General features: G+C 52.2%; 1 protein-coding gene across 1 annotated transcript; it reads left to right on the top strand.

Moving 5' to 3' along the window:
- Positions 1-447: 447 nt before the first annotated feature.
- On the top strand, positions 448-16,532 carry EFHD1 (EF-hand domain family member D1). Its single transcript, XM_062606592.1, has 4 exons — positions 448-821; positions 8,383-8,530; positions 13,645-13,779; positions 14,896-16,532. Exons 1-4 carry the CDS (start codon positions 526-528, stop codon positions 15,028-15,030), a joined length of 714 nt encoding a protein of 237 aa, XP_062462576.1. The 5' UTR covers positions 448-525; the 3' UTR covers positions 15,031-16,532.
- Positions 16,533-16,664: the final 132 nt, after the last annotated feature.

Consider the following 16,664-nt stretch of genomic DNA (forward strand, 5'->3'; position numbering starts at 1 on the left):
GTCTCTGCCACCCATGCAGGCACGGAGCAGGCTATGCTGTGCCTGGGGAGCCGGCGGGGCCCGGCTGCCTCCACCGGCGCGGGGTGGTGCCGGCAGCGGTGAGCCCTGGGCCAGCGCACGGCCCAGTGTTGGGTGCAGGGGGCTCCCTGGGGGGGACCCTGCCCGTGGAGAGGTAACCATGGAGTTGTATCTCAGTGGGGGCTCTCTCTGCCTGGGAAAGTGGTGAGATAGCCTGTGCGTATGTGTGATAATGTATCCGTGAGAGTAACAGCCTGTGCGGTTGAATCCGACGGTGGGTGTACCTGTGGTGGGTACCTCCGACGGCAGGGCCCCCACCCCACACGGCGCTGCACCCACCACCACACGGTGCCGCTGGGCCTCCTTAAATTCCCGCCCCGTCCGGGCCTCGTCCCGCCCCGCTCCGCCCCGCCCCGCTCCGCTCCCTCCAAGTGAGGGAATAAAGTTGCGGGTCGGGGCAGGCAGGCCGGGCAGGAGCGGCGCGGTTCGGGTAGGGGGCTGCGGGCCATGGCCTCGGAGGAGCTGGCGCAGAAGCTGCAGCGGCGGCTGCAGCTGGAGGAGAGCGGAGCAGCGGTGGAGGGCGAGGAGGTAGCGGCCAAGGGCGAGGCGGCGGCCGGGGCCGAGGCGGAGCGGAGCTGCCTGACGGCCAGCGCGGGCGCGGAGCTGAGCGCCAAGCTGTGCCGGCGGCAGGACATCAACGAGGGGGCGGCGCAGCCCCGGCAGGCCGCGGTGTTCAACGTTTACACCGAGTTCAAGGAGTTAAGCCGCCGGCAGATCAAGGACATGGAGCGCATGTTCCGCCTGTGAGTGGGGCGGGAGCGGGGACGGGAAAGAACTCTCTTGGCCGGGCTCGTGGGATCGGCCGTCGGGTATAGGGCTCTGACTTCTCCCCGCGGGTCCTCCCAGTGCTTTTCCCGGGGGGGACATCTGGAGAGAGTCTGCCTGCTCTTGGCTGGATACTTGCATTTCTTCGCGGTTTGCGGTCGGGCTGGGCGAAGCTGCGGCGCGTTACCAGCGCCATCTGATCCCCACGTTATCCCTGTGCTTTTTCGGGGGGGGGCCCGGAGAGGTTGCTCGTGGGGTTTGCCCCGGACTCGGGGCTGGAGCTGAGACTTGTGCTTAGCTCACGACTTGGTGTTGCCTCTGGTCTATCTGGGTGTGGGACGGCGGCTGTTTGTGGTGGCACCCATGTGGTGGCGGGTTTGGAGGACGCTGTGTCCCGGGACGTCGCAGCAGTGCTGGGGGTCTGCCTCAAACAACCGTGAGCCTGAACATCCCTTTTAGCTCTGCCTGGCAGTGCTGGAGCTCCTTCCACAGTCCCATTTGCCAGACTTGGTGTTCCCTCCTGTGCTCCCAAACAAAGCTTGTGTATAGCTTCCTCTTGCTTTGCCCTTCCTGGGGGCTAGGATAGGGATCCTCTCCTGGCAGGAAGGTTTGTATTAGAGTCGGGCTGCTGGTGGCAATGCAGAGGGCTTGGCCCTTCCTGGGATCCTGCTCTTTTCTCTACAGACCCTGTCCTGGACCGTGCATGGGTGGCTTTATGTGTGCTCGGGCTTCCCTGACCAACGCAAACCCCTGTGCTCCTAGGGATCGATGCTCTCCCAGCCTCAAGGAGAGGGGTCAAGCAGGCATGGCTGCCGGGCTGGGGGTGAGCTGCTGCCCAGCGTGAGGCAGGACCACAGAGGACTTACATGGGTTTTTATGGCAAGGTGCAGAGACCTATTTCCACCTATAGAGGTGACAGCAGCAGGGCTTGTTAGGTTTTTGTTCTCCTATGTGAAAGCTGCCCTGGGCACCCTGGAGGCTGGGGTCATTGCAAGGATCAAGAGCCTGGTTAAGTGCTCCTGGTGCTGTATGGTGTTGCTGGCCCTGTCTGGGGCTGTTTCTGCAGGAGACCAGGCAGTGAGCCTTCCGAGCTCACCGGAGTTCTTTGTTGCACAGGCAGTGTTTTGTCGGCAGCCAGGCGCGGGAAGAGAAGCGGGATGGGTGAGGCTGCTCTTCTGCCTGCTCCTGTGTGTCCCTTTTGACGTTGGTTAAAGGGGTCCTACTCTGCGGAGCACTGAGACATGGCACTGTGGGGGCAGGAGGACTAACGATACAGGCAGCTGCAGTGGCCAGAAGCTGTGTGTGAGAGCCTGGAGTGGGCAGCAGCACTGCTTCAATAGAGATGAGGAAAGGAACAGCGGTGGTTTGGGGAATAAACAGTGGACGAGCTGAATTGCAGCCGAATTTTTCAACAATGAGCTCATTAAACGCCAGCATTGTAAGTGGAGAAACCTAGGCTTTGCAGTTGAATGCTAATCAGATGGTCAATGTAACTGGGAAACATTGCATGCCCTGTGAGGACTACCGCAGCTGAGCGCCGGCTGGTTGTGCCAAAAGAGAAAGAAGCTAGGCTGCTGCTCCCTGGACAGTCGGATGGAAAAGCCCGTCCTGGTTTTCCCGCTGTTACAGGCACCTGCCATTTGCAGTGGTGGAGAATCTGGTCTTTGCTCCATCTGCTGCCAGCGACCTCTTTTCAAGTGTCAGCTCACACCATGTGCTCTATGAGGAGAGGAAATATTCCCCTTAATTCCTGCCAATCAGAACTTTAGTTAATGTGATTAAGGCTTTTATTCTCTGTATGGCTTATTGGCTGTGGCCACCACAACCCAGGATCTTTCTTATTAAAGGTAAAGTAAGCTTTTGACAGACAGGCATGTGTCTTCTCACTACACAGGATGCAGCTTTCCACTGTACAACTTCCCACCCAAAAGTGTTTCTCATCAGTTTAGTCTGACTTGTAAATCTATAGCTTGGACTAAACGTGAGCCTGTGGGACCTGAGCACAGTATGGGCTGAGCCAGGGTGCTCCAGCCAGAAAGGGACTTGCTTGTGATTGTGGCTGCTCTGGTGTTTTCCAGGGCATTTCACAGTATAGCTGGTGGCAGTGACCGCCCTGTGCCAGGATGGAAGCGAAGGGCTTGTTGGAACATGGGGCTTCCCAAAATCCAGCGGTTCATTCAGGTGCTCTGTGTTGCTGGCTGCACCAGGAGCATCCTTCCAAAGTAGAAATGATGCTCCTTGTTCTTGCTGCCATGGTTGGGCTCACTTCTCTTGTCCAAGACTCCTGGCAGCATCCCCCCATTTTGGCATCGTTCCCTTGGAGATGGGGTACAGGTATCTGTTGTGGGTGCTGGGTACAGGTAGCTCTTGGGGTGGGTATCTTTTTTTGGCAGAGGTACCAGCAAGTCTGCAGCTCGGACTAATTATAATGCGACCTAATTAGCTGCTTGTGTGTGTGAGGACTGTGGTAGCCATGATAACCTCCCTTCACCAAGTCTTGCACCTCAGGAGCTCTGCAGTGTCACAGCTCCCCTTGGTACCCTCTTGTCCAGATAAGTGGCAGAGTGGGGTATGAAAGCCAGGCCTGTGAGGCTGTTCCAGGCAGGAATGACCTTTCTGAGGGAGGAAAACAGCCACTGGCTTCATCTGCAGGGTGCAAGGGAGTGGAGAAATTCCAGCCTTGCTGTTGCTTTTGTATCTAGGGAATTCCATGCGTTGCCTGCATATCTTGAAGCGCCTTGTGCCTTGCTGGTGGGAGAGGCTGTGATGTCCCCTTGCCCTCCTGGAGCTCTTTGGGAGCTACTCAGCCTGTACCAAAGGACGTGTCCAATGTGCTGCAGCAGACCTGCTTGCTCCAGCGCTGCCATGCTCCCAGTGTGACCAGCTGTCTCTGGAGCCCGGTGCTCAGGCACATCATCCCCACAGGGACTTGGCCACCCAGCCCGGGCCCTGAATGCTGTGGTGCCTTAGGGTCTTGCCCAGGTCTTGCTGGAGGATACTTTGATCTTACTGTCATGTCCCTTCTAAAGAAGGAGAGTTCCTGCTACCCAGGCTGGGGAGGATGGGGCCGCACGTGGCTGAGGAGCCTGCCTCCAGCCTGCTATGGAAGAATTGTTTCCAAAGCTCTTGGCAATAGAATATCTCAGTTGGAAGGGGCTTGCAGTGATTGAGTCCAACTGCATGTACTGAGTCAGGGCTGACCCAAAAGTTAGAGTGTTAAGGGCATTGCCCGGATGTCTTTTAAACACTGACAGGCTTGGGGCATTGACCACCCTCCTAGGAAGCCTGTTCAAGTGTCTGACCATCTCCTTGGTAAAGAAGTGGTACTTCGTGTCCAGTCTGATCCTCCCCTGAGGCAGCTTTGAATCGTTCCCATGCGTCCTATCACTGGATACCAGGAAGAAGACATCAGCACCTCCCTCTCCATGTAAGGTGAAACACAACGCTCAGAGGGAATGAAGTATTGCTTAGGATTTTGAAATGTTTAAGTGAAGATTATTGCCACTTCAGCTTTATTTCAAAGCCTGTTAAGCCGCTGCAGCATGCAGAAACTGCAGATCAAAGTACAGGTGCCCACAGCATGTGGAGCAAGCTCAGATACAGCACACGTGAACAAGGAGGACAGGTTTTCTTTCCAGCCCTTCTCAAGAAGCATGAATGCTTAGAAACTGCTCTTTGATCCTTCAGGATTTGGGAATTCTCTTCAGCTACCCTTTTATTTCCCTTGGTGTTTTTCAGACGGCTGGGAGGTGACTGCAGTGAATACAGGTGGTGCTGTCCTCAGCATCTCCTTTTTCCTCTCCTCCTGATCCCTCTTTCTTCTGTGGTGTAACCCCCCAGTTATGCTGTGTATAACACCAGTATGATGACTGTACTTGGGCTGTAATAGTGCATAACAGACTTCTTTGCTCTTAAGCAGCTCTGCTGAGCAGGTATTCCCTCCTTGCCTTCAATGTCTGCTCCTGCTTTCTTCTCTCAGCACTTCAGCAGCCCAAATGGAAGCAAGCCAGAGTGGGAATCTTGGTGCATCCTTGCTGCAGATCTTGGCAGCTGCTGCTGATGTCTCATGTGCTGCCAACAGCGCTGCTGTGGTGGCAGTGCTCTGGAGCCATATCACACCAGCCTGTATTCCCATTCCAGCCATTGCAGGTGGGGACCTGCCGTGGCACTGACTTGGTGCTGGAGTTGCCCGCCTGTGATGCAAGATGTCTCTGCCTATTGGCACAAGAGCCTCTCTGTCCATGATGCCTGCATGTCACCTGGATGAAGCTTTGTTCATGTCCCAGGGAGCTTTGAGCCCAAAGGAGGCAAAGCCCCAGTGTCACAGCAGGGATGTGAAGGGCTGGCAAGGCACCCAAGTGCTCCATACGCTTGCTGCAGCATTCCTGGAGTACAAGATGTGATGGCTCCCCAGAATGGAGAGGGACTTTTTACGTGAGCATGTAGTGATGGGACAAGGGGGAACGGCTTTAAACTGACAGAGGGCAGATTTGGGTCAGATATTAGGAAGAAATTCTTCTCTGTGAGGGTGCTGAGGCGCTGGCACAGGGTGCCCAGAGAAGCTGTGGCTACCCCATCCCTGGAAGTGTTCAAGGCTGGGTTGGATGGGACTTGGAGCACCCTGCTCTGGTGAAAGGTGTCCCTGCCCATGTCAGGGGGTTAGAACTGGATGAGCTTTAAGGTCCTTCCAATTCTAGTGATTCTACAATGCGCTTAGGGACCAAACTTGCCCTCGTGCCCTCTTCCAACGCTGCCTGTGGGGGCTGACCAGTGCCCATCACCAGAACAGAGCTGCTCTGGGGGCAGTGACTCAGGTGTGAATGGTATTGGGCAGCTCCCAGAAAGCAGACAGTGGGGGTTTTGGTAGGACTGAGGTGTGCCAGGAGCATCGGCTGACTAACAAGTTGCAGTCTGCGTTGTGCCCCATGATGCCCGTGTCGGCAGGGGCTGGAGGGAATGAATTTCACCATCTCACATGCCCTATAAATATGCCTCTCCCTAAATAGTCGGGCTGCGTGGCCCGTGGCAGCCGAGTGGCTCTGCTCAGGTCCTAAAATACTTGGGCTGTTTTCGGAGATGAGGTGGGGGTGGGGAGAGAATGCAGCAGTCTGCAGCGTGCTGCTGTTGCTCCGTTGGGGATGGCGCCGAGCATCCGGGGGGCTTCAGTGTCCCTCTGGCTGTTCCCCACTGCAAGGCGCTGTTAATCTGGTTTTGGGGTGCATCTCGGTGCCAGTGGGTGTGCTCCTCAACACCCATTGTGGGGCTGGTACAACGTGCTGCCCTGCCACCACAGCCTGCCGATGGCAAGTCCCCATTTCTCACAATCCTGGCTTTGTGCTGCCTCTCTGCGGGAATGATGAGCCCTGAAGCTGTGCCCCATGCTTAACCCTTTCGGGGCAGTGCGTTTACCAGGGCAGGCACTGAGGGCTGGTGTTTGCCTGTGGGTAGTGTCTACTAGAATCAGGGTGAGATGAGCGTAGCAGGCACCGTAGGGCTTCTGCCTTCATCTCCATTACCCAGTGCTCCTGAGAGGGGATGGACAGTGTTCTGACCCTGTTTGGGTAGCCCTTGGTTGGGATTATCCTTCTGCACCCAGCCCAAGGGCAGTGTGAGCTTGCTGGGGCCAAAACAACCAAGCCCAAGTGCCTCCCTACCACTTTGTTCTTGCTGCTTTATCTCATCAAAGGCACTGCCGCCCCAACCACCTTGCTCTGGAGGAGCAGCTCCACACCCTTGCTCCCAAACTTAAGGGAAAAACAAATTGGCAATTAAACATCGCACTCATCATGCTTCTGTAAGGTCTTGAAAGTGTGTCTCAGAGCTGGGCTGGGTGATGCTGTGAACATGTGCCTTAATTAACTGATGCCTGCATCACTGTGATGAACTTGCTGCTTTTCTTCCCTGTGACGTCTGGGGTTTGTGACCTGGTTTCTGCTCCGACAGAGGTTTCTTTCCTAGTGTTCCAGAAAGGTGTCTGGCCTAGTGGGCTCATGGGTTAGGGTGCAGAGCATGCAAGCAGATTGGTAGCAGGGGTTGCACTCTAGCCTGGTGGTGATGTCCCTGCCGTTTGGGGTGTCTTGGGCCTGGGACCCTTGGAAACAAAGAAACAGAGAGAGGTAGGGGGACTCTGGAAAGGTGCAGAAGCTGCCTCAGTTTGGGAGGGAAAGCACCCTCTGCCCAGGCTTGTGGAGGCAGGGGCAGAGCTTTTGGCTGCAACCCTTCCTTGTGCTGCCCAAGCAGCTCAGAGCCAGCAGCTTTGTTCTTGCCTTCCTGTGCCACAACTTCCTCTGCGGCTGTGAGGTTTCTCAGCTGGAAAGGGTTTTCTTCCAGGGTAACCACAACTGTGCAGGTCTTGGTCTGCTACAGCCCTTATGTCTTTGGAAGGGAGCTAACAGTCAATGAAAGATGATGGGTTGGAGGGTTTGACTGGCTCCTGCTTCAAAGGATTTAACTCTGTGAGGGTTGAGGTGGAGGCAAGGGAACAGTGGCACATGTGCACAGGGGCTGAGCCCAGCTTGGCAGACCCTGCCCTGTCCTCCCATGTGAACCCCCAGCTCTGCTGTACCCCAGGCTGAGGGAGGGTTGTTGATGAGAGAGCTGATAGCAGAGTGCCCATCCCTTCAGCCTTTGGACTTTGAAACCCGGTGATGGCCCTGGCAGTGTGAAGCATGGGTTGCTGGGTGGGCTGAATGCTTATATGCAGTGGATGTTAGGGGGGAACTGGTGTGTGGTCCCAGGCTGACTGTGGCAGGTCTCTGTCTCCCCATCCCTAAAGCACTCTGCTCCTTGCGTAGGTGCTCTCCTCCTGTAAAGAGTCCATGGAGTCCTTTGTGCTCCACTGGGATCATGGTCCCACTTCAGTCTTGCTCCTAGTGTCCTAGAGGCGGGCACTGGCTTCCTCTACCAGCCTGGCCCTGTGATGCAGCCCGCAGCACTGGCTGGGATTGCTGTGCTTCCCCAGGACCACAGTTCTTCTCTGCCGGGAACACTGGATAAATGGCTGCCCTGAAGCATGGCGCTCGTGTGGTACAAAACCATTTCCGTTTTGTAGAGAAAAGATCTTAACAGCTCTGTGTGTGTGTTTTGCCTACAAAGAGATATATCTGCTTTCTGCTGGGTTGGTCTGTGCTTCCCGTTTCTCCTCAAATCGAGCAGCAGACCTGGCAGGAGCTGGCTTGGGCACGTTTGCCTCCCTGTGCTGGTGCGTGGTGTAAAGTTGTGTACAAGGTAACCTTTGTGCCGGGCACAGAAGTGGGCGAGATGGAAATCCCACTGAGATAAGCTGAGTTCCTCCGTGCTCCTTCTGTGTGGGTGGTTTGGTCTGAGCTCCCCTGAGCACTTCTCTATCTGAGGCAGCTCTGAAAGCCGTCAGCTACATCCCTGAGCTTAAAATATCTCAGTGCTGGTCATGTCCTGCAGCTTCCCCTCTCCCCTGAGCTTTGAGCCACTCTGTGACTTTATCCTCTGGCATAGTTCCTCTTCTGGGAAGATGGAGATGGGGATTTTGAGGGCTGACCCCCTCGCCTTTGTACCCTGTAGGTATGACTCAGGACGGGATGGATACATTGACCTGATGGAGCTGAAGCTGATGATGGAAAAGCTGGGAGCCCCGCAGACCCACCTGGGGCTGAAGAACATGATCAAGGAGGTGGATGAAGACTTTGATGGGAAGCTCAGCTTCTGTGAGGTGAGGGTGACCTGCAGGAGCAGACAGGGATGTGGCTGTGGGGTAGAGGGAGGAGGCAGCCAGGTCTGTACTCTGACTGTTCCCTCTGTTTCTCCAGCTGTGGGGTGCAGTGGAGAAGCAGGAAAGCTTCCCCATGCTATGGGGAGCTCGAGCACTGTCAGTATCCATCTCCCCATGGTAGCTGATGCCAAAGCTCTCCAACCTCCCTGCTTGGTTTGTGAGCACATATGAGCTGGGCTGCAGCTTCTTGGGAGTGCTGACAGAGCTCCTTGCTGTACCTGGAGGTGGCACATCCCTTCGGTCACAAGATCTCACTGCTGGGCTCCTGTGATACAAGTGGCTCAGGCCTCATTTGAGGTGCAGGGCAAGGGCTCTGCTCAGAGCAGCTGATTTCATGTGGCACTGGAGGCTTCCTCATCCAGTTTATACTGTATCCCTCTCCATCAGGCAGTAACCAGCCATGGGGAGCTTCCTGGGGGTGGTCACCTCTGTGCACCAAGGAACAAGTGTGGTGATTCAGCAGCTCAGTGCTGGATGCTGGCTCAGCAGGGACACACAGCGGACAGGTCTGTCACCACTGGGCTAAGACCACTGGGAGCAGCATGAACAGGCCAGGAACTGCTGCCAGGCAGAGAGGGAGTTTGAGCAGTTACCTGCATGCACGCACAGGTACCCTGCTTACCTTAGCAGGAAGGGAGAGTTCAGATGCCAAAACCTCCTGCTGCATCTTCCTGGGCTTTAGTTGCTGTCTCAGAAGCATATGTCACACCGTGGCATCTAAATTAACTAACATCCCTTTAGGTAGCAGGAGGGCCAGTGCTGCTTTTGTCCTGTGCTGGTTGAGGGCTGTGCTGCTGTCCTGCCCCAGGGGATGGCAGCAGTGGGGTTGTGCCATGCCTCCTTCATGGTGGTGGTTTGGTTGTGAGACAAGGTGCAGAGCTCTCTGCAGCTCAGGACATAGAATTGTTCATTTTGGAGGTTCTGAGGCATTTGGCAGTCCCTGGGAGGAAGGAAGAGCAGCCACAGCCTATATCTGGCTGGGCTGGTTGGGGTCAGGGGCAGCTTACAGAGCTGATGCTTTGTCTCTCCCTGCTTTCACCCCCCCAAGGGTTTTCTTGCATTTCTTTCTCTGCAAGAGGGCAGCAGTACAAGACAGAGGCCAAAGACTGTTGAGTTACAGGCCTCAGCCCTTAGAGACCAGGGAAAGGCATGCAAATCTGGGAAATGAGAGCCTGTCGCTTTATACCGTGAAAGCCCTAGGCCAGCAGCTGCTCTGGGCAGAGATGATGTGCCAGGTCAGAGGTGAACTAGGGGTAGTGAAGAATCCAGTGGAGCAGGAAGAGCACCATTCCCTTGGCCCCAGGTAAGACTGCGATTGCCAAATCACTGTGGGCTGGAGAAGCTCTGTGTGCCTCCTGGGCTGCCCTTCACCCTGGGTGAAGAGCTGGGGACAGCCTCTGGGCTTGCTGCGGGGGCTTCCTACTGTGCAAAATAAGTGCCTTTATCCTCAGAACTCTGGAAGGTACCAGCAGCAGAGGGAGCAGCTCCTCTTCCCCTTGGAGCACAGCCCCCCATCAGCTGGCATGGTCTGCTTATGCTTCCAGCCCTTGGCTTTACAACAGTTGGTGCTGTTGTAGCTTCTTGCCAGAAACAAAATGATGGTCAAGCAACCCCCAGCTTGAGCGGCTCATGGTTAGAATGAGGGAGCATTGCTGGCAGAGCTCCAGTGACAAATTACACAGCAGCTTTGTCATGTACCCAGAACTCCTTCCGCAAGGAGCAGGGTGCTTCTTGCTTTATTGCAGATGTGCTGTGTCCAGCTGCTGTATTTGAGCAGAGGGCTGTCAGGGAGGCAGGTTTCACAGTGAGTGAGGAGGCCTGAACTAGCCTGTAGCACTGTCCCACTCTTCCTGTTGGTGGTGACAAGCATGTGAAGGTTGATGAAGCTGACTTGGGGCTCAGAGAACACAAGGAAAAAACCCTGGTTTAAATGAGTGTCTGAACTCAGCAGGGTTGAACTCAAGGCCTGGAGGGCTTCTGTCTGCCTCTCCAGAGAATGACAACTCCTGACATTCCTGCCTGAAGATGTGCTTCTTGTGGCCTGGGCAGAGAATTGCTAAGGACCTCTAACTTGCAATAGGTCGCCTTTTGCTGCTGCTTAGAGTAGTGTCATGTCCTCTCATTCCAGGTAAGCTGTTGCCTGGGAAGCAGGCTTTGTATGGCTCTGACTTGCTGCTGACAAACTGCTGGCCCCATTAGGAAAGCTGCCTTCTACCACTGACCTTTGAGCATCCATCAGTACATCAACAATTAACTGCACAATTGCAGCAAAGGAATTTAGGCTTAAAAAAAGAGGAGGTACAGTGTGTGGGGGAAACCCCTCTGCCTGCCTGCTTTTGTCATGACCACAGGAAACCAGTTAATTGTTATAATAGTAATGTCTAATTGTGGCTGCTGTCTAGAACCCTCAAAAATCCACCCAATGTCCACCATGCCCACACCAGCTTAAATGCTCACCCACATCATGTGTTTGCTGGCAGGGCTAGTGCAAACCACAGCCTCGGGTGACACTGCTTTTCTGGCAAGCTGTTGCAAGGCTGCTGCTGCCAGTCAATCCTGTGCCTTCCCTCATATCTCTGGGGCCAGCATGGAGCCTGGTGGGGCTGCATAATTGCAGCATTGCTCTGAGGCCTGGCAATGGGAGGGTAGATTATGGATCATGAAGGATGTGAGCAGATATGTCTCTTCTTTTATGGGGTTACGTGATGCAAAGTGTGCCATCTTGTCCTCCTTGAGAGCACAGCTTTTAAAGATATCAACATTATTCACTTGTTTTTCCTCTATTGCCCTTTTCCTGAGGCTTAGCTGCAGGTTATGTGCCCTGGGCCTAGCAAGAGTGTCAGACAGGCTGGGAATGGAAGCTGAAGGCAGATTGCTGGTGGTCTCAAGATAGCAAGGACTGATGCCTTGGGGGCAAGTAACTGGTGAGGTGAGCTGCAGGTGGTGTGCTGGTGTAAGGATTGCTCCTGTGGAAACCAGCATGATGCCACATAGTCCACCTTGCTGGGTGCTTGGGGCTGATGTTATGCTGTGTAAGCCCCAAAAGGTGATTCAGTCCCTGGTTTCCTTTAGCTCAGCCCACATCTTGTGGCTGTGGCAGCCCATATTCCACCCCTGGAGGATTGCTGTGCTATCCTCTAGTTTCAGGATGATTCATGCACAGTTGTACTCATGACTGGGTGTTTCCAGTTCCTCCTTGGGCAGCAGCTGTAGCAGACCTCAGGATTGTGCTGCCTCCACGGCTCTTTTCCAATGCCAGGAAGTGAGACTTGCAGGGTGGAGCAGAAACTGTGAGGAGGAGCCATGATTAATGCCAGCCTGGCTGCCAGCCCTGTGTCTCCTGCCTGGTGTTGGAGGAGGAGAGGAACCAGCCTGAGCGCAGCGGAACTGAGCAGAGGGAGAGTATATCTTGGGCAGGATTTGGTTTCTTTCTGAGCAGGGTGTTCTGCCCATTCAGCAGAGCATCATCTAATTTCTTCCATGTGTTTGGAGGGTGGGAAAGTTCCCTCCCCAGCTGCAGCCTACTGTCTGGCTGCTCTGTGCTGAGCACACGCAGGTTATGAGGCAGCAAGCAAAGCCTGGTGATGCCGCTTCTGTGAGAGGCAGCCAGTGTTTCTGTCATCTCCACACCCTTCCCCATGGGAAGCCTTTGCATCTCCACCAGCTTCTGCGAGCAACTTAGAATCATCGAATCACAGAATGGTTTGGGTTGGAAAGGGTCTTAAGACCATCCAGTTCCAACCCCCTGCCTTGCTCAGGGACATCTCACGCTAGACCAGGTTGTTCCAAGCACTATCCAACCTGGACTTGAACACTGCCAAGGATGGAGCATTCACTTCCATGGGCAGCTTGTTCCAGTGCCTCACCACCCTCACAGAGAAGAATTTCTTCTTTATATCTAACACAAATCTCCCCTGTTGAAGTGTGAACTCATCACCCCTTCTCTTACCGATGAAGAGACCCTCTCCAGCATCATTCTAGCAGGCAAGCAGATGCTGGGACTCTGCTGCCCTCTGCTGGGACAGCTCAGACTCTCTGTAGGAAGAGGCCAAGTCCCCAGCCTGGCAGCCTGAGGGGCATTTGATGTTCCTGTTCAGTTTCAGGATTTATGGATAGCCCAGTGTGATATATGCACCCCTCTGCCCTGGACTAAAGCAGTGTGGCTTTGTGCTGCCTTTGAACCTGGTGACTTGTCCCAGTCTCTGTTCTTTCCGCACTGTTCCAAGGACAGAGACACCTTGGGTGGCTAAGAAGAGCTGGCAGTTACAGGACAAATGATGCATAGAGCATCCCTGTCTTAACCTGGATCTCGGTTAGCAGGTAGTAAGTGGTGCAGAGGTCTTTATTTTTAAGCAGGCATATTTTTGTATCCTTTCTGTAAAGTGTGCTTTCTTCATTTGCTTCCCGATGCAGTTCACGTGCCAATATGTACTCTGTTGTAGTGGTTCTGGATTTAAATGTCTGTGGTCCAGTGCAGAACAGAGGTTTCTAAACAAGTTGCTCTGTGCACAGTTGTGCAAGCCACTCCATCACAATGCTATGCCCATGCTTAGGCTGCTGTTCTCTCTCACAGGAGTGCACTGGTGCCGCTGTAAAGGGAGCCTGGGGTTCAGCTGTGAGCCAGAGCCATTTTTGCCCTGCTTTCTATGTTATGGGATATCATTTGAGTCCCCAGAAGACTGGGAAAGCTGATGAGGGGCTTGTGAATACATCAGTAGGGTGTGGGGACATAACAAAGTATATCTGAGCCTATCACATGGTTGTACCAAGCAGGTGACGTCCTTCCTCTGGCTGTGTAGCAGCCCAGGCTCAGTAGGAGCTGTGCTTCACCAGGAAACCCTATTTTCTTATTTGATCCTACTTCTTTTAGTTTGACAGGGCTGTGCGCTAAAGCTGGGCACAAGGTCCATGGCACTGCTTGGTTTGTATAGACCTGGATTCCTTTGCTCAGAAATGTAAATTCCAGCCCCCTGCAGGTGGGGCTGCAATTGTGCTGTTTGTGTTTTGTTCGAGCCTCAGTGAAGAGCTTGAGTGTTTTCTCTCTGTATTGCTAGTTCCTGCTGATTTTCCATAAAGCTGCAGCTGGGGAGCTCGAGGAGGACAGCGGCCTGTTGACTCTTGCAAAGCTCTCGGAGATAGATGTCTCCATTGAGGGAGTCAAAGGAGCCAAGAACTTCTTTGAAGCTAAGGTATGGTGTGTCACAGAGAAACATGAAAAAGCAAAAGCTCTGTATGCAGGCCTTAACTGCCACTGAGACACTGAGCCTCCTTGCTTTTGAATAGAAGATATGCCTAGTGTTACTTCCTAGCTAAAAGGATGCATATTTCATTCTTCTCACCCCAACCTCAGCTATAGCTTTTCCCCTCAAATTTTGTTGGACTCTGTCTACATCCTTCTGCAGATCTGTCAATGCTACAACAGCTTAATTCACTACCTCTGCTTTGGGTCTTGCAGGGTCAGCCACAGGGACTGGCCAACCTGTGTCTCTGTGGCTGTGAGCTCTATGGGAGAAGATGGCTGACTGCTTTTAAAGACAAAAGTATCCTGGAAACTAATGCAATAGGGACAGTGTTTCCCATCTTGCAAAACCTCCCTCAACCAGAACAGTCTGTGTTCAGTGGTGAATGGAGCGTTTTGGAGTATAAGATTTCAGACATCTCTTTCTCGAGCAGCTCTCTAACCTTTGGAATCAGAATTATTCTACAGGGTCCTGGGGTTGGCAGAAAGAGCTTTGCACCATTCAAATCTGACAAAGCACCCTTTTTGAAAGCTCTCGGAGAGAAAATAATCCTGCTTGTTTATACAAGAAGTTTTTTTTTCCCAAGAGCATAGCACAGCTCTTGCCCAGCAGATGTACTGAGATGAAAGCTGGAAAAATAGCCAGCAAATAAACAATGTCTCTTTGATCTGCAGATTATCCATGGTGTAGTATGATGTTCTCAGATTTGGCTGTCATTCAGAACTGTCTTCTGCAGTAGTTTCTCCCACCGTACACTCACAACTTATGCTATACTGCCTGCCTACAGAAAGAATGTGTGTGACCCAGTACAGATAGCATCGTTTTGGTCACTTGTTAGTGACTTACTAGTAAACGACCTTTCTTTTTTTGATGTTCAAGTCAAGCAAGCTAACAGGTACTGCATGTAAATACCCAGGCATTGCAGTGTAATTAATACTTGAGCCACCCTGGCAGAGCACTGGGTGACACAGCAAACAGTTCTCCATTGCTCATCTGGGAGTAGTTTAGGCTCTGGCTCCCCCTCTGCAAGGCTTGACATGCTTTTATTTTCTCTTTCTCATAAAGGTTCAAGCCCTCTCTTCAGCCAGTAAGTTTGAAGCAGAGATAAAAGCTGAGCAGGATGAGCGAAAGCAGGAAGAGGAAGAGAGGAAACACCGCCGAGCAGCTTTCAGGGAGTTAAAGTCTGCATTTATCCAGTAACCGGCCAGCTAATATGCACTCTGAGATTGCACACGACTTGGTACGTTTCCCAAATCAGGGCTCTACCTGGAGAGAACTGCTTGGATCCTGCCTAAAACTTGTTACCGCTTTGCTAACCTTCCTTTCCTGAAGATCCTCCTGAGTATAAGGGCACAGTTCTTACAGTTACTATGCATTCATAACAGTGTGAATCCTAAGAGCTGTGTACATGCTGTTGTGCTCTGAACTGTCAGGAGTACATCACCCTGAAGCAGACACAGCAGGTAGCAAATCATGGATGAGCACTGACGAGTGTCATGCTTACCTACTTTATTCTTTCCTTCTTTTCTATACATTCTTTTTCTCTTAACACCATGTTAATTAATTCCTTCCTTGCAGGCAAGTAGTGAGGTCTTGTGTAAATCAGGGTGTACAAATTACAGCTTGACTTCCTGTATGTTTGTATTGCTGTTGGGTGTTGTCACCCTTTTCTTTCTCAAAGCCCTGTGCCACAGGCACTGTGAAAACACTGTGAAGAGAGAAAGATAGTTACTAGGACATGGATCAAATTAGTTACCATTTCCTGTAGTTTTTCTGCCACCCAGCATGTTGTAGAGTCTTCCAGTTTTTCTTCTCTGAAGTGCCATAGTTACAAACCTTTCTATAAGAGGCAAGAATTCCCCAGACTTTGAAGGGAGGAAGCTGGCTCTCTCTTAAATGAGGAATAGAAAACTGAATTGCCTGACCATGTATCTTCTTTCACATTCCATCACATTTAGTGTACTGTATGGCTTCACTGTATTTTCCAGCCTTAGGCAGCTGTATGTGTTTTTAAGGGATATTGCCAGCTGGACAATGCAATCGGATGGCACAATGGGGTTTTCTATTTGGAAATCCTGAATCATGAAGGTGACATTGTGATTTTATTAGAGCCATGACATACCATCAGCCCAGCATACTGAGCAATCCCTGCTCAAGAAGGAGAGAGCAGCAAGGTGAGCACATTTAGCTGAACTGAAATCAGAGGGCTTGCACTATACTATTAGCCATTTTCTTCTGCAAACACAGGAAACTTGTCCACAAATGTTAAAATGCCCACTGCTCATCTGGATACATACACTGTAGGTCAGGGGAGCTGTGTTCCCTCTGAGACCTCTCTTGAAACATGGGTTTGCTCAAATTTTGCCTCTGCTATTGCCCCACTTTGTGCTTCTTTTCTTTCCAGAATTAAACTCACCAGTTATGTTTTAATTTGTCTGTTTTGCTTCTTAAACTGTGAGCACTAAACTGTGAGCATGGAATAATAAATAGAACAAAACTCTCTTTAATGTCAGGTGAAAGAATTGCTAAACAATTAAACTGTGTATATATATCTTCACAGATTATATTTTATAAATCATGCTTTTTTAGCTAAATATTTATAATTAAATGTTTTTATACTTTACAACAAAGCAGATAATTTCATCTTTCAATTATTTCTCCTGTTGCTGAAATGTACAAATAAAGCATTGTTATCTTCTGTCTTGTCTGCGATTTATCTTAGGTCCCTGACTGTAACATTTTGTTCACAAATTACGGTAGTGATCCCCAAAACTGTGTCTTGACTTGGATGAGTAAGGGAAGTATTCTCAGGCAGATGCTCAATAGCACTTCCC

The sequence above is a fragment of the Pezoporus occidentalis genome, unplaced genomic scaffold, assembly GCF_034315485.1.
Source record: "Pezoporus occidentalis ecotype Australia unplaced genomic scaffold, CSIRO_AGI_Poc_V1 ctg97, whole genome shotgun sequence".
In the NCBI taxonomy this organism is placed as follows: Eukaryota; Metazoa; Chordata; class Aves; order Psittaciformes; family Psittacidae; genus Pezoporus; species Pezoporus occidentalis.